This window comes from Pholcus phalangioides, unplaced genomic scaffold (genome assembly GCF_987345545.1).
Source record: "Pholcus phalangioides strain wild (caught in Gottingen) unplaced genomic scaffold, Ppha-v1.0 ptg000008l_1, whole genome shotgun sequence".
In the NCBI taxonomy this organism is placed as follows: Eukaryota; Metazoa; Arthropoda; class Arachnida; order Araneae; family Pholcidae; genus Pholcus; species Pholcus phalangioides.
This window is the reverse complement of record NW_028301601.1, coordinates 28,929,063-28,951,019: the sequence shown is the minus strand read 5'-3', so window position 1 is coordinate 28,951,019 and position 21,957 is coordinate 28,929,063. Positions and strand designations below refer to the sequence as shown.

Sequence of the window (21,957 nt, the reverse complement as noted above, 5' to 3'; positions counted from 1 at the left end):
TGAAAAATTCTCCATTGTACCGATTTCTGAGATGCAGTAATACTGATGATGTATATTTTTAAACTTCGAATTTTGTATATATATATGTTTTTCTTGTATTCATATATGCAAACTGTAACTGGGCTTTTGCCTGTAGTTTGTATTTAAATAAATAAATAAATGAAAACTAATAATTTTTAGCTCACTCAAAAATTTCAAGTATAATTGTGTTTTACTACTCTTTTACTCATAATTTTTAATCACTTTTGCCAACACTATATTTTTCATCAACATCAATTATTTTTTCATTATCATTCTTTAAATTTTTTAAAAACTCAGTTCAACCTTAAATTTTAAATAATTAAATTGTTGCAAACTTGTTTTTTTTTGTCCTCATTTCATGCCAAAAGTTACCCAGTTGTTACAAAATGCTTCCCACCAGAGAGAGATGGTTTACCCTACATGAAAGTGTTTTTTTTATAGGTATATAGCATGTAAGAAAGAAGGAAAAAGAATAACGTGTTCTGCTTTGTGGAAGTTCGTATGCGTGCACCTAAAACTGAAAACAACAATGAAATGAATTTCATTTGGAAATCAGAAAGAGCTGCTGTTTCTATCTTGATCAGTGATTTTAATTATAATATGTGACAGGTTAGGTTAGATTTCCTTTAATTAAAATTTTTAATTCTGGATAGACCCCGAATGGATTCTGCTTTATAGATCCCAAAATAACAGTGATACAAACATGAAAAGGAAAAATTCATTGAGAAATTAATTTAAGATTCAAAGTGTTAAGGTAATGTATCAGAATTATGGAACATTAATAATGATTTCTGAAAAGATGAAATTTTTTTAGAACTGAAATCTTGGAGCTCAAATTACTTTAGGAAATGACTTTTGTCCATCGTATTTCAGACTTTTTGGGAATACATACAAATGGTTGAGGTAGATGGTGAAAGGACAACTGTCACCGGCTGTTTCTGATGGGAAAAGCTCGACTTCCAGAGTGGGTTCAGCAACAGGTGGAACAGGGAAAGGCAGAAGAGGCATTATTGAAGATGTCAAGCAATCTGAAGCAAAATAACATTTTAAAATGAGCACACAGATTTCATCCTTATTTCAGTACGCAAAAACGGTTATACAACATAGAATGTAGTAATAAATAAATATTTTTTTCCTCACAAAAGAATAAATGGAAAATATATTTTTATTGTGTTATAATAACATCAGAAAAACCTTTGCGCATGACTGAAAACTGTAGAAAAAACTTTTTATTTAAGAGGAAATTTATTGATTTAGGAGGGAAAAAAAGAACATCACAATAAATCATTTAACTCACTTTTCGGCATCTCCTGGAGTAATTCAATTGCCAGCTTTATAGTTCCAGGTATCACAGTCAAATGCTTCAATTTATCAGGTCTGGTAAGAATGATAGTAGTAATAGCAAAACTAAAATTACTGCCATAAATCAAATTGATGGTGATTTTATTTCACTGAAATCTCTTAATGAGAAGAAAAAATTAAATCTTGTGAGAAATTCTAGCAATTAAAAAAAATTTAATCAGTTCAATTAAATTAGACAACAGTATAACATCCTTGATGAATACAGAAAACTGAGTTTTTTTCCTATATAGCTCAGTGATTTTAATCCGAATGGGACAGGTTAGGTTTGTTTTTTTTTAATTGAAATTTTTAATTCCAGATAGAATTAAACATTGCAATTAAATTCAGTATTGTTTTTCAAATAATACTGAAATTTAAATGGTTCATCCAATTTTATAAAAGCAAATTTCACAAAACCTTACCAAAGCTAATAGATTTATTGTGTAATCTGTAAGTAGTTCCAGAAGAATGAATATGAGCCCCTTGTGCATATAAATAAGCATAGGTGGGTTCAGTAACCCTATATTAGGAGCTTTTAAAAGAATTTTAAAAAAAGGAAAAAAGAAGTTGGAAGTGTATTCTATCAAAAAAGTTTGGTTAATCAATTTCATTTTTTTTGGTGGGGGTTAGCATGACAGTTTAAAATATTTAATATATGGGTTGACAACAGGACCGGTCTTAGACTTAGTGGCCCCCGGTGCAAAAACATTAGTTAAACTAACTCTGTTTAGTTAAACTAAACAGAACTTCTTTTTTTCTTGTTTTGCAGCGCGAATCCAAATGTTTTCCAATATGTTTTGTATCCAATATGTTTCCTAAATTTTTTCCCCTGTGCCTCAAATCGTAATTAATATATAAGCTTACCTTACAGTTACAGGCAGCTAGATTAAGTTCACACTATGCACACTATGACTCTCAAATGGTAATTAATATAAAAGCTTACCTTACAGTTACCGGCAGCTAGATTAAGTTCACACTATGATTCGTATTCCCAAATAATGTATAACATAGTGGAAAAATTTCATGTTTTTTAATAAACCGGCACACTATTTAATTAATAAATCTATTTGGTGAGACATATCGCTGGTACACCTAGTACCTTACCAAGGTGCAAAACAATTCCGTGATGCATATTTTAGGGACAACGATCCCAATGAAGTAAAGCAATATATATTTTGCATCTCAAAGTTTTTTTTTTAGTTTCAAAAAAACAGAATTGGGGGGGGGGGGAGGGTCATGATTGTGGAATCTGGTTTGTAAAGCTGTTTAAAAAAAATCAAACTGAATCTCCAACATACGTTCCTCATTAGTTTCTTGAAAGGGAAAGATGTCTTTCTAGAGTCCCATTGGGGCCACACGTTACCGAGACCTCCTAGACAGAGGTACTGTCTAGGAGGCCAAGCCTCTTATAAGGCTCCCCTCATAGTATCTGGAACAAGATCCATGAAACGCTGAGAAAATGTTCAGTCGTGCATGTACTGTTTGTTACAATTTTCGACACACATACGTTGCACTCAGGGGCGCCTCGAGACAAAATCTCTACCCGAGCAGGACTTATTTTTGGGGGCCCCCTGACCTTCCCTATTAAAAAAAACCCTTTTGTTTCGATCGCTTCGCTTTGATGCGTTCAAAGGAACAGAGATATTTTATGTCATAACACACCATGTCAAATTTGTTTTGCCCTTTTACTTTGGCACTCCTTCTTGAGTGGGCAGAAATCATTTTCTCATTTTTACGCCCTTTTGATAGAGAGGGCACAAATAAGTTTCCCTAATTATTTTTTTCTTTCATATGTCCACTTTCGATATGACGCCCCCTCCTAAAGCGAGCAGAAATCATTTTCTGTAATTTCTTTCACTCTTTTACGCCGGATTTGGTGCTCCTACTAGAAGGGGCAGAAATCATTTCTCCTAACTTTTTTCCACCCTGTCTACCTCAGACTTGGCACCCCTCTTACAGTGGGCAAAAATAATTTTTCCTAACTTTTTTTGCCCTTTCACTTTGGATTAAACACCCTTCTAGAGCACACCCAGTCCACCGAGCTGCCCCTGGGTGGACTAATAAGAAAGTTTGGCGAGTCAGAAGACTGGCCAGTGATTGGGGAGCCAAAATGCATGGGTTTTCTCATGTGAGCACATTTTACTTTCTCCTCGTACGACAGGTAGGAACGAGGCCCAAGTGCAGGATCCCTATTTAAAATGGTCAGCAAATCATGGGTTTTAATTCATTCATTGGTTTTTTTAAAATATTTATTCAATATTTTTTTTTTTCAAACATTTAACTGTATTGGCGATTCGATTCTGCGTTTTTAATAAAAGTAATACAAGTCGGGAAAAAAAGAGGCAAGATTGATTTATAGATTTTTTTATATAAGTAATAAAGCACCCCCCCCCCTGCCCGTTGCATCATTATATTGTATTTTATATATAACTTATGTATTTATATGTGTGTGTATATTTTGATTTTTTCATTTTAGCATGATTTTTTCTCTCTCCAAAATTACCAAATACTATAATTTTATTTTATATTGTCAATTGTTAGTGTTTATAAATCAACTTCATTGTAACAACCAGTATAGGACCTAGGTGTATGCTTGGTGGTTTTCATGAATCAAATGTAATATTTTTATTAACCTTATATTAATTAATAAATTGATTTGATTTTGGCTCAAAAGTTTTCCCACATCAGAAGACACCTTCAATTCTTGTAATACTCCTCACAACACAGGAAAACAATTTGGCTCTCGTTAGTAGAAAAATTGGGGGACCAAGGGTGATTCATCCATTATTTTTATTTTTTACTGCACAACAAAAGAGAAAGAAATAGCGTCTCCCCATAAAATCTCCAGCAGGGGTAAATGAAAAGAGCTTGAGAAAGAGAAAAAGTGTGTATTTTTATCTGACCAAAAATGCTATGTACTGTACGTATATACACTGGTGAAATAAATTAAGAGAATTTGCATATTTTATCGAATTTCATGAAAAGAACTGAACTGAATATAAAACCACTGCTTCTAGACAAAAATGCAAATCTTGTACGTCAAATACGTAAGCGTACACATGTGTGTAGGCGGAGCCAGTAGAGAAACAGGCTTTATAAGTGCGCGTAAGTTAAGACGCATTTCGTTCACTAGCACACCTCAGCGAATTTCTTGGTGTTATTTTGCAGCAATCGGTTAATTTCAAATTGTAACAGTAAAACTGAGTAATCCCCAATGTTTAGATGATGGAATGAGGTGGCGAATTGTGAGGAGGCTAGAAGCAGGCCAATCTCAAGTCCAGATTTGTAGAGAGTTCAATTTAACGCCCAGCGTCGTGTGTAACTTATGAATATAGTTCCAGGATACCGGATCCATCGAGAGAAAGCCTGGGCAAGGTGGTCCAAGAGCCACGACGGCCAGAGAAGATCGCCATTTGTCTATTATAGCGAGGCGTAACAGGAGTGCTACAGCTTCTCAGCTCTCTTCTGACTTGTATGCAGCCACAGGAACCCATGTATCAAGGGTGACTGTTTCCAAAAGACTTCATGAGAGAGGGTTGTTTACAAGAAGACCTACTGTTTGCGTCGCGCTCACTTCTACGGACAGGAGAATCTGTTTATCATGGTGCAGAGAGCATAGAGATTGGAGTATGGATCAATGGGCGACAGTTCTCTTCACTGATGAGTCCTGGTTCAGCCTAAGCACCGATTCTCGCCATACGTTCATGTGGAGAGAACCAGGGACCCCCTACCTACCCTCCAATGTCCGCGAAATCGACCATTATGGCAGAGGAAGTTTAATGGTCTGGGCAGGCATCATGTTGGATGGCCGCACACCTCTCCATGTCTTTGAAAGAGGCACTGTGACTGGTGTGAGGTATAGGGATGAGGTCTTGGAGCCCTAGGTTTGCCTTTTTAGGGGTGCAGTTGGCCCTGAGTTCATTTTAATGGACGATAACGTGAGGCCACATAGAGCTCTTCTGCTCAATGATTTTCTAGAGAGTGAGGATGTTCGCCAGATGGATTGGCCAGCCAGATCTCCAGACCTTAACCCTATAGAGCATGTCTGGAGAGAGCAATTGCAACTCGCAACCCCCCCTCCGGGAACCATCCAGGGAATGAAAACAGCGTTGCTGAACGAGTGGGACCAATTGCCACAGGAAATGATAAACTGCCTTATTTCAAGTATGAATCATGCTGCGAGACCTGTATATCTGTAAGAGGGAACCATACCCCCATCAACCCATCTATTAACCCATTTTTTTGTTTATTCTGCAACCGCTGTTTCATACCTTCCGACTCCAACGAGTATTACGCATGATCATGCGTGTGTATTACAATTATTGAATCATTATTTGTTTTGTATTGTATCAATGTATGTACACATCAAATTTCATTAAAATCGGTATGCAACGTCCCTTATGGGAGTTGCTTGCCCGGTTCGAAATATCCAGCAATAAAGTGGCAAACGACAAGTGGAAAATGATTAGAAACAAACTTTCGCATGAAATATTATTATTTATTCAAATATATGGGTTAGTTAATTTTAACAATGGATTAGTATATCTTGGAGCCCTCTATTTGACGTTAGCAGTAAAGATACTGGCTCACCAATTGATGATCAACAACAGTCAACCTGTGCAGCGATCGGACATCCGATGTTGTTAGCTTTTCCGTAAATACCAGAGGAGTTTTCTCAGTTGAGAACCGGAACACCTTGATCAGTTCCTGGGGGCCTCTCGGTTGAGGGCCGGACCACCTTGCTCAGCTCCGGGGGGCCTCTTGGTTGAGGGCCGAACCACCTTGATCAGCTCCAGGGGGCCTCTCGGTTGAGGGCCGAACCACCTTGATCAGCTCCAGGGGGCCTCTCGGTTGAGGGCCGAACCACCTTGATCAGCTCCAGGGGGCCTCTCGGTTGAGGGCCGGACCACCTCGATCAGCAATGAAGAACTTTGACTGTGAAGATTGTTTTATATTTTGATTCCGGACCTGCCGGAAAACGGATTCAAATAATGTAGATTATTGCATTTTAACAATTCAGCCTAAGGCCAATAGATACGGTAGTAAGACGGTGAACCGTCCTACTAGAGGGCTTCAGTTGAACAGAACAAGATTAGACGAACGCAATGTGAGAGACAAAGAGGGAGGAATTTATACTCCCCTTTTACAAGAAGTTTGGGACCACATGTCCTCGCATGGCCTTTTCGCCTCAACAAAATTATCGAATTTGCATATTCATGCGTCACTATTATAAACATTACAATTTAATTACATTGGAATCTGGCAACATGACATAATCCGGAGAGCTGATCAGACTCTCCCGATTATGTAAACATTACTAACATAACAATATGAAATGAATTGTTCCGACGGAGGTCTGCAGCCCCCCGCCGAAAATAAGTGAGTACAACACTATATTTTCGTATCCGCACAACGAGACTTGCAACAACTCCCCCGGGAAGTTCTTCGATAAAAATAATTTAAACTGGGCTAAGCCTCGCCCAACTATACATATATTGGATCAAACCCCTCCACGAAAATAGCGGCATCGTCGTCATGAGGGAAATTAATTTATGTGGGACATCAGTAGCCCGACCTCTGGCCCGTTCTCGTTCGACAGCCGAAAGACCCCACCCGCCGACTGCCGAACTAATCGAACACTCTGGCCCTTACCGGTTCGCCAGTGGGTCCTCGGGTGGTTTCCGGTAACTGAGAGGTCCCTGGGGTCTAAAATAAGAAGGAATTTCCCACATAACGACAAGACCACCATTAACGTAGAGGGATCGGATCCCGATACGTTACATTCCCCCTCACCACGGAAGAATTTTTCCCAAAAAAAAAAAATTCTATAGGTTAAAAAAAGTTAATTTACAGAAATACTTGCAAAAACTATGTTAACATATCACCTGGTATATTAAACTTCCCACTAAAGGAAAAGTTATCGACAGCCAAATCAGTATCCCGATTTTGTAAGTATCGCGAAATTTCAACACTGCTTCTGAACTTTGTCCCTTCGGGAGAGTAATAATAGACGTCAATACGAGGTTGTTTTTTCCTCTTAACGAGAATCCTTTGCCACCCTCTCTGAATCGGAACCAAAAACTTAGAGTAACCTACGGAAGATTTAATGAAATTCGTTTTCACCATCTTAGGAGTGGTGTCCTCCTCGGGATTTTGCCGGTTAAAGGACGTACTAGAGTTAGTGCAATTAGCACTATTTAAGGGCGTTTGTGAAACATGATGTCGACTCGGATTACTGGAAGTGTGTTGTACAAGGACCTCTCTACTCTCAGGTGACTGCGGGACAGGCTCAAGAACGATTTGGTCACTACTAACGAATTTTTTCAAGTCACAAGCATTGACTTTATAGACATTATCATTGGATAAATCCACTATCAGGTAGACAATAGGTGAAATTTTTTCCAGGACTCTACACGGGCCGTCCCATCGTGGTTTCAACTTCGCCATAACATTGCCTTGCGCACTAGAACGGAAATGCGTTCTCCTTAATACCAAATCATCCTGATTAAAGGTGTGCAATAATCTTTTTTTGTCATAATATCTTTTTTGTCTCCTTTGTTGTTTTTTGACATTTTCCTTAACTTGCTTAAGTAAGTTTTCGGGCAAACTCACCCTTTCCCAAACCGGTATGTCCATAGCCCAGTCAAATGGTAAAACTAATTCTCTACCAAGAAACAATTTAGCTGGCGACTGACCCGTAGTTTCCGAGGGAACCGACCTAATAGCAAGACCAAAAAAGGTTAAATTTTTGTCCCAGTCTTTATGTTTATCACCAACATAACAGGAGATCATCTGTTTAATTGTCTTATTAAATCTCTCGGTAAGGTTTGATTGAGGATGATAGGGGGTTGTGAACCTTTGCTTGACCTGGAGAACTTTACAAGTTTCCCTCATAAGGTTTGATATAAAACAAGAACCATTATCGGAAACTAATCTTTTTGGAAAGCCATATCTCATACAGTACTCATGAACAAACTTTTTAGCAACTGCACTTGTCGTAATTCGTCTTAGTGGAAATAACTCTACCCACTTTGTGAAATAATCGACGACGACTAACAGATGCACGTTCCCTCTGGAAGAAACGGGAAAGGGACCCATGGTGTCAATCCCAACCATTTCTCCTGGATGATCAACAGAGGTTGACACCATGCCTCCCCATCGCCTCGTATTGTCGAATTTGCATGTTTGGCATTTTTTACAGGACAGGACAAATTTTTTTATATCTTTACGCATACCGGGCCAGAACGCGCGTTGTCGGCATCGCTGAAGAGTTTTATTGACTCCCATGTGACCTGAAATGGGATGCATGTGCATTTCAGTCAAAAATTTCTCTCTACATGGTGGAGGAATTACTAGCAATTTTTTATTCCTGAATCTAAAAAACAATTTTTGATTTTCGAAAAGGTAATACTTTTCAATTTTTTCATCAATTTTTTGTCTTCCGACAGATTTATCATTAAAATACTGTATAATATCTTGGTAATTTTTTTTCTGTTGAACAATTAACTCAGGTAAATCCAAAAACGAGAACAAATATAATTTATTATCAATTTTTTCCTTGAAATCAGTTTCAGTGGTGACAACAGCGGGCATTCTGGACAGGGCATCAGGGGCCTGCATGGTCGAACCTTTTCTATATTCAAACTTTAAAGGATATTCCTGTAGTAATTGAGCCCATCGGCTTAACCTCCCCTTCAATTGTTTAGCCTCAAAATACCAGGCGACTGCCCTGTGATCCGTTACTATAGTAACAGGTTCTCCTGAAAACCAGGCTCGAAATTTATTACACGCCCATATAACAGCGAGTCCCTCCTGTTCTGTTACCGAATAATTTTTTTCTGCTGAATTCAAGGTACGACTGGCATAGGCTAACGGCTTTTCCCCGTCAGGCTCAACTTGCTGCAAAATGGCTCCAAGCCCAATTCCTGAGGCATCTGTGTAAATTTTTAAGGCACAATCTTTTTTTCTTGTGGTTAGAACGGGAGCACAAGACAAGAGATGTTTCAATTTTTCGAACGCCTGTTGGTGTATTTTGTCCCAGTTGAACCTTTGCCCTTTTTTTGTCAGGCCGTAAAGGGGGTTAGCGACATCACCAAAATGGGGAACAAATTGCCGGTACCACCCGCAGAGTCCCAGAAAACGTTGCACCTGTTTTACTGTTTTAGGCCTAGAAAAACTCAAAATGGCATCGGTTTGGTCCTGTTTTACGTGCCATCCTTCTTTGGTCAAACAGAGACCTAGATATTCCAAATTTTTTTTATAGAGATTACATTTGTCTGGCTTAAGAGTTAAGCCTGCTTTTTCCAAACACGAAAATACTATTTTCAAGTTTTGTAAATGTTCCTCAAAATTCGAACTGTAAACGACAATGTCATCCAAATAAAAATCGGCACACTTACCGACTAAGTGGCCCAGGATTGTAGTCATCATGCGTTGGAACGTGGCCGGGGCATTGTTGAGTCCAAAGGGCATTACCTTAAATCGGTACATTCCAGAATCGGTTATGAATGCCGTTTTGTCCCGATCCTCTAGCCGCACTGGAACTTGCCAATACCCTGAGGCCAGATCGAACGTAGAGACGAATCGTGCGTCACCCACTCGTTGTAGAATTTGATCGATGAAAGGCAAAGGGTACCGATCGGGTGCCGTAATTTTATTCACCTTTTTATAGTCGACGACAAATCGCCAATCACCAGTTTTCTTTTTGATTAAAAAACACGGGGAAGCCCAGTTTGTGGAGGCAGGCTCAATGACGTCATCACAGAGCATCTGTTGCACCTGCTCTTCTACTAATTGTTTTTTCCATCGCGGAAGAGAAAAAGGGGATCGAAAAACCGGTTTTCCGTCAGTCACGATCTTATGCTCAGCAACGTGAGTTCTACCGGGAGTGTTTCTGAACAAATTCGGAAATTGTTTTAACAATTCAAACAAACTTTTTTTCTGATCGGAATCAAATTCCGATTTACTTACTAAATTTTGCATTTTTTCCTGATCAACATCTCCTTTATATGACAACAATCCTCCTTTAAGTTCAAAGTTTTTGAAGTCAACTATAATTTCAGTTTTACTCAAAATATCACTGCCGATCAAGATCCCAAATGGGACCCTGGCGAGCACTATCAGATCTGTGTGCACGACACTGTTTCGTATCTCCACTTGGGCCCGAAGAATCCCCACAGGCTGACAGTACTCACCGGATGCCAACTGAAATCTATCACCGTGATAGGGTCTAACTTGATTAGTGGGTGAACCAACCTGCCGAGCCAGATCGAAACTGATCGCTGAACAATCGGCACCGGTATCAATTTTTGCTGTCAAAATCTTGTTGTTAACTCTCACAACTGGATTAAGAAAACTAAATTTTTTACTAGGGGTCTTTTTACCCATGGATACACTACCCCTTCTCATGTATCCCAGGTCTAGTTTCCCTGATTCCCATTTGATTTACAATTTTTTACAATATGGCCGATTTGACCACAACCAAAACAGGTAACTTGTCGAAAAAATTTATTTGTCCTAAAAGGCCGTCTTGAAGGTTGTACTACATTTTGTGTAGGTCCCACACAATTTTTTCTAACTTCAGGTTGAAATTTCTCAACACAATTTTCACAAGATTCAAAATTTTTACGAGATTCAATTTGAACATTTTCACGCGTTGCAAGAAATTGATCTAACATTACAAATAATTGTTGCAAAGAATTAGGCTTCCTAACTTCCAAAAATGTTCTCACATTATAGGGTAATTGTGACATTATAAGTTCAATTTTGTCCGACTCCGGAACGGTTAAATCGAACGACTGAAAAAGATCTAACTTATGTAATACGAAATCAAGGTACGAGCCCGTCGAAAATAAGTGGATCACTCGGCTCGCGGATCGATGAAGAACGCAGCCATTTGCGAGATGTCCCGGGTTCAAATCCCGGTCGAGCCCCCAAAATTGCAACGTCCCTTATGGGAGTTGCTTGCCCGGTTCGAAAACTTTTCAGAGAATAAAGCACGAGCTAATTCAACCCTGGTATGATACCTTGAAAAGGTTTGTAATAACAAGCCCTTGAAACTTTCCCACGATTTATGGGGGCCCCATTTTTCCCATTCGTGCCTGCCTATCGTTTGCCACCAGGCCTGAGCACGACCTTCAAACGTGCTTACAACTAACTCGATCTTATTAGGAACACTGTAAAGATTAAAATACGATTCACATTTTAATAAAAAGCTTCTAACGTCTTCTCCACTACCTGAAAATATAAGACTACCAACACTGCGTTGGGTCAATGGAACCAAAGCATTTGCGGGATTTAAAGGTAATGCCGGGGGAAGTATTACATGCGTCTCGTTATAAGGATTTGACATTGTTGGATAAGTAAAGTTCATTTGTGAACCATTATTCGATTGTGAACCACTTGGTTCCGGTTCAATTTGTACACGAACATCATCACCTAAATTTCTAGGCGTACTATGATTATTAGAATTCATCTCTAAAATCAATGTTAAATATCAAAAAAATTTTTTTTTTTTTTTTTTTAGCGAAAGTACTTTCCACCCGCGGTTTGCCACACTTACTGAGAACCGGTCGAGCCCCAAAAATTGCAACGTCCCTTATGGGAGTTGCTTGCCCGGTTCGAAATATCCAGCAATAAAGTGGCAAACGACAAGTGGAAAATGATTAGAAACAAACTTTCGCATGAAATATTATTATTTATTCAAATATATGGGTTAGTTAATTTTAACAATGGATTAGTATATCTTGGAGCCCTCTATTTGACGTTAGCAGTAAAGATACTGGCTCACCAATTGATGATCAACAACAGTCAACCTGTGCAGCGATCGACATCCGATGTTGTTAGCTTTTCCGTAAATACCAGAGGAGTTTTCTCAGTTGAGAACCGGAACACCTTGATCAGTTCCTGGGGGCCTCTCGGTTGAGGGCCGGACCACCTTGCTCAGCTCCGGGGGGCCTCTTGGTTGAGGGCCGAACCACCTTGATCAGCTCCAGGGGGCCTCTCGGTTGAGGGCCGAACCACCTTGATCAGCTCCAGGGGGCCTCTCGGTTGAGGGCCGAACCACCTTGATCAGCTCCGGGGGCCTCTCGGTTGAGGGCCGGACCACCTCGATCAGCAATGAAGAACTTTGACTGTGAAGATTGTTTTATATTTTGATTCCGGACCTGCCGGAAAACGGATTCAAATAATGTAGATTATTGCATTTTAACAATTCAGCCTAAGGCCAATAGATACGGTAGTAAGACGGTGAACCGTCCTACTAGAGGGCTTCAGTTGAACAGAACAAGATTAGACGAACGCAATGTGAGAGACAAAGAGGGAGGAATTTATACTCCCCTTTTACAAGAAGTTTGGGACCACATGTCCTCGCATGGCCTTTTCGCCTCAACAAAATTATCGAATTTGCATATTCATGCGTCACTATTATAAACATTACAATTTAATTACATTGGAATCTGGCAACATGACATAATCCGGAGAGCTGATCAGACTCTCCCGATTATGTAAACATTACTAACATAACAATATGAAATGAATTGTTCCGACGGAGGTCTGCAGCCCCCCGCCGAAAATAAGTGAGTACAACACTATATTTTCGTATCCGCACAACGAGACTTGCAACAACTCCCCCGGGAAGTTCTTCGATAAAAATAATTTAAACTGGGCTAAGCCTCGCCCAACTATACATATATTGGATCAAACCCCTCCACGAAAATAGCGGCATCGTCGTCATGAGGGAAATTAATTTATGTGGGACATCAGTAGCCCGACCTCTGGCCCGTTCTCGTTCGACAGCCGAAAGACCCCACCCGCCGACTGCCGAACTAATCGAACACTCTGGCCCTTACCGGTTCGCCAGTGGGTCCTCGGGTGGTTTCCGGTAACTGAGAGGTCCCTGGGGTCTAAAATAAGAAGGAATTTCCCACATAACGACAAGACCACCATTAACGTAGAGGGATCGGATCCCGATACGTTACAGGTACAGTAGTTCTAGAGATAATCGACCAAGTCTGCAAATTCTCTTAATTTCTTACACCAGTGTAGGTGCACTGTCCATCGATTCTTTCCTTTTCGAAAAATAAGCGTAATATTATATACACAACAAACCTCTAATTTCTTTCTCATCTCTGTCATTTTTCATGTATACTTTATAGTTATTTTTTTAAATAAAAAATAACCGGTCGCACTGCCCTAAGACCGCCCCTGGTTGACAAGTTACTATCTACCAGTTAATAACTTTAAACATACAGTCGCCCCCCCCCGTATTTGCGGTTTCCGTATTCACGGTTTTTTTCCTTTATCGAAATTTTTTTCAACAACACTCAGCAATCGTCATTCATGTGTTTCATTTACAAAATTTGTGAGTTGTGCTTGTTTAGGATGGTTCATTCTTCTAGCGCTACTGATAATGCTTTGAAAAGGTAAATAAAAGTGAAAACTTCACCAAAAAATTGGATACATTGTCTGTCGAAAGTAAGTCAATACCTGCTGTGGTCCGACATTAGGAAATCAACAAATCTACTGTAAGATATACCAAGAAAAAGGAATCTAAAATTTGTTCAGCCCTGGCTGTAGCTGCACCTGTGGCAGTCAAAACTTTGCAGCACCTACGGGATCCATGCGTTTTTCGTACAGAAAATGCTGTTTTTGTGGGTACAAAAAGGCATTCCAATTGATTGTAATATTATAACACAAAAGGCGAAAAAATTTTACCCTTCCAAAAAAGAAAAGGGCTGGTGAAACATCTATTTCATCAGAATTTTATACAAGTAAAGGTTGGTTGGTTTCATAGGTTTAAGAAACGATTTGGATTACGCAATGTAAAAATCACTGGTGATAAAGCCTCTGCTGAATAGGAGGCAGCTAGAAAGTTTCCAAAGACTTTGTAGAAAATTATTGAAGAGAAGGGTTATGCACCTCAGCAAGTGTTTAACGCTGTCGAAACTACACTATTTTGGAAGAAAATGTTGAAAAGAAAAGCAAGCTCCTGGTTTTTTAAGGCAAGTAAAGATATACCTACTATGTCGTTTTGCACAAATGCGTATGGGTACATGGTAAAGCCCACCATCTATTTCAAATCTACAAATCCATGAGAATTGAGGGGAAGGATAAGCCAAAGCTCCCAGTATTTTGGATGAACAATAAAAAGGGCTTGGAATATGAAAACTTTTTTCCTGGATTGGTTTAAACGGTGTTTCGTTCCAGAAGTCAGGAGGTACCTTGTTAGTGAATACATGCTATTTAAAGTTATTTTAATACTGGATTGGTAGAGGAGGAATTAATGCAGCTGACTGGTCCTGAAACTGAAGCGGTACCAGATGAAGAAGATCAAGATACAGAACTAGAAGATCAGGATACAGAAGTAGAAGATCAAGATACAGAAGTAGAAGATCAAGATACAGAAGTAGAAGATCAAGATACAGAAGTAGAAGATCAAGATACAGAAGTAGAAGACAAGTTCACAAGTAACATAGCAGAAGGGCTTCTCGAGCTCAAATCAGCAATAGATTATTTTCATAACATAGATCCCTGTATATTACGTTCTTCACATGTAGAAAAATTAGTAGAGGAAGCCTTGTCAACATACTTCAACATACTTGATGATATGAAGAAAAAGACACGACAAACAGAAAAATCACAATGTTCTTTCAGAAAACATCGGCAATGGTTTTATTTCGATTATTCGCGGTCACCCCCGGAATGTAACCACTGCGAATACGCCGACTGTATATTTATTTATCTGATACAATTGATAGGGGGGAAAAACAGTTCATTCAAAGGTTAGAAAGCTACAAAAAAGAAAGATGAAAAAAAAAAATTTAACACTCACTTTCGGAAATCTTGGAGATATCGAATCATATCATCGTCAGAAAGTTTTGAATTTTCTTGTCTGTAAATTGGTCCGAAATCCAATGAATAATCAAGCTCTCCAGATATTGGCTTAAATATAGGCCTGCATAAGTATGTTATATTATTTATTAGCTAATAAAAGAGACTAAAGCACACAGTAAAAAAAAATTAAGTTACACATGAATCAATTATTTGTGAGATGAATCATTTTATAATACATTATATGTTTTGTAATGAGCACCATGACACTTTATTTCAGAAAATAAATTATGAATATCATAAAATGGATACGAATTCTGTCAAATTCAAAAAAGCAAAATCCATAAGCATCAACATAATAACTGAATTACTGATTCTGGGCTATTTGCTTTTGAAAGGAAGAAAACTTCCTTATGATTCCAAGACCTTGATAACATAAAATATGTTCTATACAAATTAATGTATGCAAGATTGTTACCTGTAATGATCAAAAATTTAATTAATAGTTACCGAGCAGCCCAAGCAAATGGCATCCTGTAATGCCCCAGATGTTGGCAAAAAGCTCTCACTGATTTCTGGACCTTCATTCCCAAGCGTCCATTATAACTTGTTGAATGCTGCCGTAAATATGGCTCTGATGCTTGTGAAATGCTCCCCTGCAGCACTTTCTCGATTCTCAAAACAAAGAATAACTCTGAACTGGGCTGGTTCACAGTGAAGATGGCCTATAGAGGAAAAAATACAGTAAATGTCTGACATATCAGGCATGGCTTATAACGAGTAATTTGCAAATGATTGTAAAATGACGAATGTTTTACACACAGGATAGCACACAAGGCAAAATGCCCGAGGTGGCTGAGAAAAAGATGCCAATAACAAATATGGATGTCATATATTTCTAAATTACAGCAACTTAGTTAAAAATGCAATTACAAAAACTGTAAACAATATATGCACTGCAACAATTATATATGCACTAATGTGAATAATATGTTTTTTATGGGCATCTTTTTCTCAGCCACCTCGTTGGGCGTTGTGACGTTGTATTTGTATAAAATATAATACAATGCTCACATAAAAAATATTTATGGTTGTCTTATCTAAAAATGGATATCTTCTCGATTTACTCACAACATACTTATCATATTTCTTTTTAAACATGTCAATTGTGTTAGAATTTACTACCCCGGGGGTAAGCTATTCCATTTATTAACCATACAAAAGTGGTACCTCAGCTGTTTGTTATAATTAATATCTTTTTACATGCGTATATGTTATAAGTTCACACATTTACTTATATGATGAATAAAAGAATAGGTAACGCATTTAAGTTATAGTAATTTGCATGATCATTCACACCCACTTGTTTTGGAAACAACATCCACTCTTCACCAATATTTTTTATATGAATAGAGCCAGATTCTGTTGAAACACCTGAACAATTTGAATTCGATAGACTGTTTTTCTTTGATCTCCATGGAAGCATATTTCGAATGTATGGATGGTTAACATCGAACCGGAACTCTTCACTAACTTTACAACCCTTTTGTGCATCGAAAATTGATAAAAAGGTGATGTATGGCTCCACCTAGTATTTACGAAGGAAGGGAAAAAGAGGCAAATAAGAGAATATTGAGTTTATTTAGAATTCTAGATAAACATTATTGTTCTCATGACACTATTGTTTTGTTTTTTTGTACCTGACATAATGCTCCTTTCTCATGTTCTAATGGCGCTTGTAAACGAAATTTAACTTCTTCACATTTCACAAACAATCGTTTCCCAAACTCTTCTTTCAATGGTTTCACTTCTCTTTGAATGTTGATAGTCATGTAAGATGGAGGAGTTACCTGTTTGAATGATAAAGAGAATTTTGTACTTACATAATTATGTACACATACAGCATGTAAATCCTGCACACAAATGTTATGTTATAAAGAAATATAACTAGGTCTTTTTAACCAAATAAACCACATTGGTTGAAAAAAACAAAAAACATCCTATACATGGTAAAGATATTGAAATTCCATTTACAAATGTAAGGCTGGGATATAAAAGTTTAATAAAAGATCTTTTACAAAACTTGAAAAAACAACTAATAAGTAGACTATTGGTTGCATTTACTTGAATGTAACCAATAAGATTATTGGTTGCATTTTTCAAGTTTTACAAAAAACTTTTCTAAAACTTTTATAATTTAATCCCAGCTTCAGAAGCACTTAATCTAATCTTTGACACTATTAGCAAACAGTATAAGTGCTTAGAGTCTTTATGCTTATTAAATACTTTACGTATTAGACCTCAAATGCATGTTTTTTTTTTGTTTTTTTTTAGCTGATAAGTTTTTTTTATAGTCAAGGCACATGTAGTGGAAGCTGGAAAAATCATTTACAAAAATCTATTTCAAATTGTACCTTAGGAGGGCCTTATTGAAGACATGCAAAGCCTCAAAAATCTCACGTAAAATAATAGTATTGAAGTAATATTTACTTTAAAAGTATATAACTACCTTCTTTGTGATTAAACTACAGTAAGAAAAAATATGGTTGCAAACATCAAGGTTAAAGAAAAATTCCAAACAAAACTTTTTCAATGAATTAGCGAAACCATAGTCACACATGCTCTGCAACAAACAAACAGTTATTATCATTAATTAGAACGTCTACCAGCAAATTCAAAATATAAAATGGAAAAAGTATGGCCTCAATTCTGAATTTTTATCTTAAAACTGGCAACAGTAAAGAAAGAGTTCAAAACGTTTGCACAGGGTCCTTCAATATAGTTATATGCAAAGCTACATATTTAAAGGCTAAATACTGTACCCCAAAAAATGTGCTAACACTAACCAACATTTTTAATAAATCAGGCTTCGTGGAAACAAAACCTGACAAATCTAGATCTGAATGTAATTCATAAAATAGAAGGGATCCTAAGGTTCAGGGAATAGACAATTTTCAAATAAACAAATTTAATTGTGTCAGGATATTCAATAATTACCCAGAATCCATTAATGCAGAGGAATATGGTAATCTTTACTTATTAAGTTTACAAAACTGTTTCTGAAAACATTGTCAACTTCAAAGCTATATATTTTGAATCAATAGGCCTACCAACTTCATAATTAAAGGGATTAACAAAGCAGATGGGAAAGCAATCTAAGTTCATTTGGCATTTTAAACCTCACATACCAGAAGGTGCAAAGAAAAGTGATTTCTTAACCAAGATAATATTGACTGACAATGACTGTAACTACAGTGAATTCTGTTTGCAATGTTTTCCCTACTTAGTATGACTTTTTCATGGTCTCACACCTTTTATTAATACTTATAGAAATTTCTGTTTAAAGCATTTTCACAATTACAATGTTTTTTCTCGACGGTTTTTTGAAAATGTTAGAAGCAGGATCCACTGTACTTAATGAAAAATAACAGAAAAGCAAAACTGAGTTTATACAATTTTTACTCATAAACATGATTTTTGTTTACAAAAACTAGATAACACATGTGAGCAGCCTTTTCCTTCCTTACTTGCATGTCTGGATAAATCGCAAAGAGATTTTGTCTGTTTTCTTTACGAGCTTGAGCAATCGAATAATCACTTTCTCTAGCATACTGGAAAAAAAAGACAAAAATATAAATTATGAATGGATCAAATCAATTGTTTTTTTTAGAAATAGTATCATTAAAAAAAACCGAATTGATGTCAGAAAGAAAAAGAAATTACAGCTCAGGATACAATCTAGAATACATAATCATTGATTATTTTGCCTCAGCACTGTTATTTTGTATACACCAGAGTAACATGCAGTTTAAAGTTAATTTTGAATGGTTGTGCTTCCAAGCCTTTCATAAGGATTTGATTCCCTAACACATTTAAAACTAAAAGTAAGTGCATTAATCAGTCTGCCAGACAGCTGAATACCTTTCATAAAATTAAGGTGGACACTGACCTTGCTGTTTTCTTGATGCCATCAACTGAGGTGATGTTACCCAATTTTGTAAAAAAAAAATTTTAGCAGCGCAAAACTTACTTAGTTGATCATTTTGTGGCACTGCAGTCACTAAGGCATTCTTTTTACATGTAGATGAGACGACCTGAGGTTTGGAGACGCTTCCTAATAAGTTATACTGCCGATCAGCTGTTTTTTGGACAAGATTCAATATCAAGGAAACATTTTGAGGACCACAAACTTTCATTTGTGCAGCCTCTTTGATAACGAGAAGAGTCACACTAGTTATTATTATTAGATGTAATGGAGGTTTTCAAACAATTGGAGAGCTTTGGTTTTGCACCTTACCTGAAGGTTTTTATTTTGGTGGGCAATGTTACCTCAGGTTCCATAGAAAATTTGGGATCACTTTGCCGATTTTTCTGTCATTTTTTTCATCAGAGTACTAAATTTTTTTTGAAGTTATCAAGGAAGAGACAAGAAGATGAAGATCTGAGCAGCCAAGAGGGAGATGGCATTTCTTTGCATGACTCCCTGAACCCTTACACCATTGAATGTGATGAAGATGAGATCTTGGGTCAACATAATATTCATTCATAACCACAAAATTTTGAAATTACTGATTTTGTGATAGTAAAATTTCTGACAAATGCCTTCCAGTTCAACGATGACTCCTCTAGATATTTTTGCAATTAACAATTTTAAATTACTTTAGTTTTTTCTGTTTTTTTTTTTATTTGAATGGTTTAAGAGAGTTACAAATTGTTTTTCAATTAAGGCATTGTGCCTTAAATTTTTAAACATAAATGTGAAAAAAATAAAATTTTCATTGATTTGCATCATTGTTGACTGTCATTATGGTTTTCTTGACACCTCTGGGGGGGGGGGGGGGCAGGGGGGTACATTACTTCAAGTCCACTCACAGCCTTGTTATGTGTACAAATGAGGTGGTGGGCAAAGTGGCCCCATTATGCCAGGTGAGTTTGCCTACCATGTTTTTATTTTTTCATAAAAAAGGAGTGATCCATTAAAATAACAACTACATATATCATATCGACAAATCATAAACCAAACATAAAAAAATTGTTTCTGACTTTTCATCAATGAGTAGAATGAAAATTTTCCTTTTCAATTTCAAAATCAGGCAAAGTCACTTCAGTTGACGATACATGTCATAATATGCAGTAAAACCTCAGTAATTCATCACACTGTTTAAGTCATCATTTTTCTTCATAGACAACAATGTTATTAAGCCCTCATTTACTCATTGCCAATTTTGATTATCCCGTAACAGTTGATTTCTAGGGGTAGACAGCACTGTCATATGTTCAAAAGCAACCATAAAAGCCTTGTATATGCAAATGGAATTACTCAAGTGATGAAAGTGACACTGAGGTAGTTCATTTCCTAATTAAAACAACAAAAGTTCTTAAAGCATTAGGGAACTATTCAAGCTGGACCTGATTTGGAATGGGCAAGTGGGGTATTTACCAAATGCCCCCAATTTGGGAATTCAAATTTGAGCAAAATATATTTGTTGACAAACTAAAGATTTTTCCCTCAAAACAAGGAGGCTTTATAATCTCAACTTTGCCCTGCTCATCGCCCCTTCAAGTCAAAATCAGGCCCTGTATTTGAGATGTATCTTATGTTTGTACCATGAACTATTGCTGAAAAATTTAAAGCACTAAAATTAAATGTGTTGCAAAATTAATACGTTGGGGAAAAAATTAACTATTCTAACAGTTACTCTGATCAACTAAAATTAGAGCAAAATTGACATAAAGCATTGACGTACCTGTGTATTTAACTATAATAAGTTAACATTGTAAAACTCAGTTAAAATTCTATTTTTTCCTTTGTAATCTATAGATTTGTTATTATTACAATTTAAATTTGCATGTTAATGAATGTTATTTTAAATTTATATGATTTTTACAGTATTGCACTTGAAACTGACAACACTTTGCCTAAATTATCCCTCCACTTAAGCTACCACAATTTCCTGAAAACTTGAGTGGCAACTTATCATGCTTTTACTGTAATATCATATCTGATTTTCTACTCATCAGTAATATTTATAGTAGAGCTTTGTAGACCTTACTCATCATATATTAGTCTGTATAGCCATTCGTTTTCTTCATTAAATATCACTGAAAATTTATGAAATTACAAAAGGGAAATTTGACATTAAATTTCAAAACCCATTAAAAAAGAAAATCAGAAAAAAATCTGAATTATTCTCACTTTTGCTAATTCTGGATTTTTACTATGCTCAAGTCCTTTCAATGTACTATACCCAGTAGAGGAAGACAGTGTAGAAATTCCACTTTCACCTGTAACAATGGTGTATATATATATATAAGAAAGTATTTAACGAATAGTTGATAGGTACATCAAAATGACACTAAGCTCATTACTTGTTAGTGGACAGTTTAAGAGTCAAAACGTCACTTTACATCAACCAATACTGTTGATTAAAAAAAGTTGTTGATACAATATGCATCAACTAAAAGATTATAAAAACTCACTTGATTCATCCAATGACAATAGTGATTTACGGTTATCACCAGCTGATTTTGATGAGCTGACCACATCGGATAATATATTTATCCAGCTCTGAAGCTCTTGCTCGTTTTCAGCAGCTAAGACACATGTTTTATGACCTTCAGACATTTTAACTTCAAAACCAAGTTTGCCTCGCCTTGAGTTCTAAATGACATAAAAAACAGGTGAAAAGTGAAATAAAAACAATTTGAAATAATGGTTCATAGCTTTGTGACTACGAACTAAATAATTAAATATTTTTTTCAGAG

The 21,957-nt window shown here is 36.8% G+C and overlaps 1 protein-coding gene across 3 annotated transcripts in view; it reads right to left on the bottom strand.

Moving 5' to 3' along the window:
* The window catches only part of Ziz (dedicator of cytokinesis protein Ziz), an 87,871-nt gene that overhangs the window by 54,970 nt on the left and 10,944 nt on the right, over positions 1-21,957 (bottom strand). For all 3 annotated transcript variants that reach the window (XM_089234503.1, XM_089234504.1, XM_089234505.1), the window contains exons 7-15: positions 21,673-21,853; positions 21,389-21,477; positions 18,720-18,803; positions 16,893-17,042; positions 16,556-16,780; positions 15,703-15,917; positions 15,194-15,316; positions 1,319-1,398; positions 862-1,049 (exon numbers count right to left, since the gene is read on the bottom strand). In XM_089234503.1, coding sequence (XP_089090629.1) covers positions 862-1,049; positions 1,319-1,398; positions 15,194-15,316; positions 15,703-15,917; positions 16,556-16,780; positions 16,893-17,042; positions 18,720-18,803; positions 21,389-21,477; positions 21,673-21,853 — 1,335 coding nt within the window. The remainder of the gene's footprint in view (positions 1-861; positions 1,050-1,318; positions 1,399-15,193; positions 15,317-15,702; positions 15,918-16,555; positions 16,781-16,892; positions 17,043-18,719; positions 18,804-21,388; positions 21,478-21,672; positions 21,854-21,957) is intronic.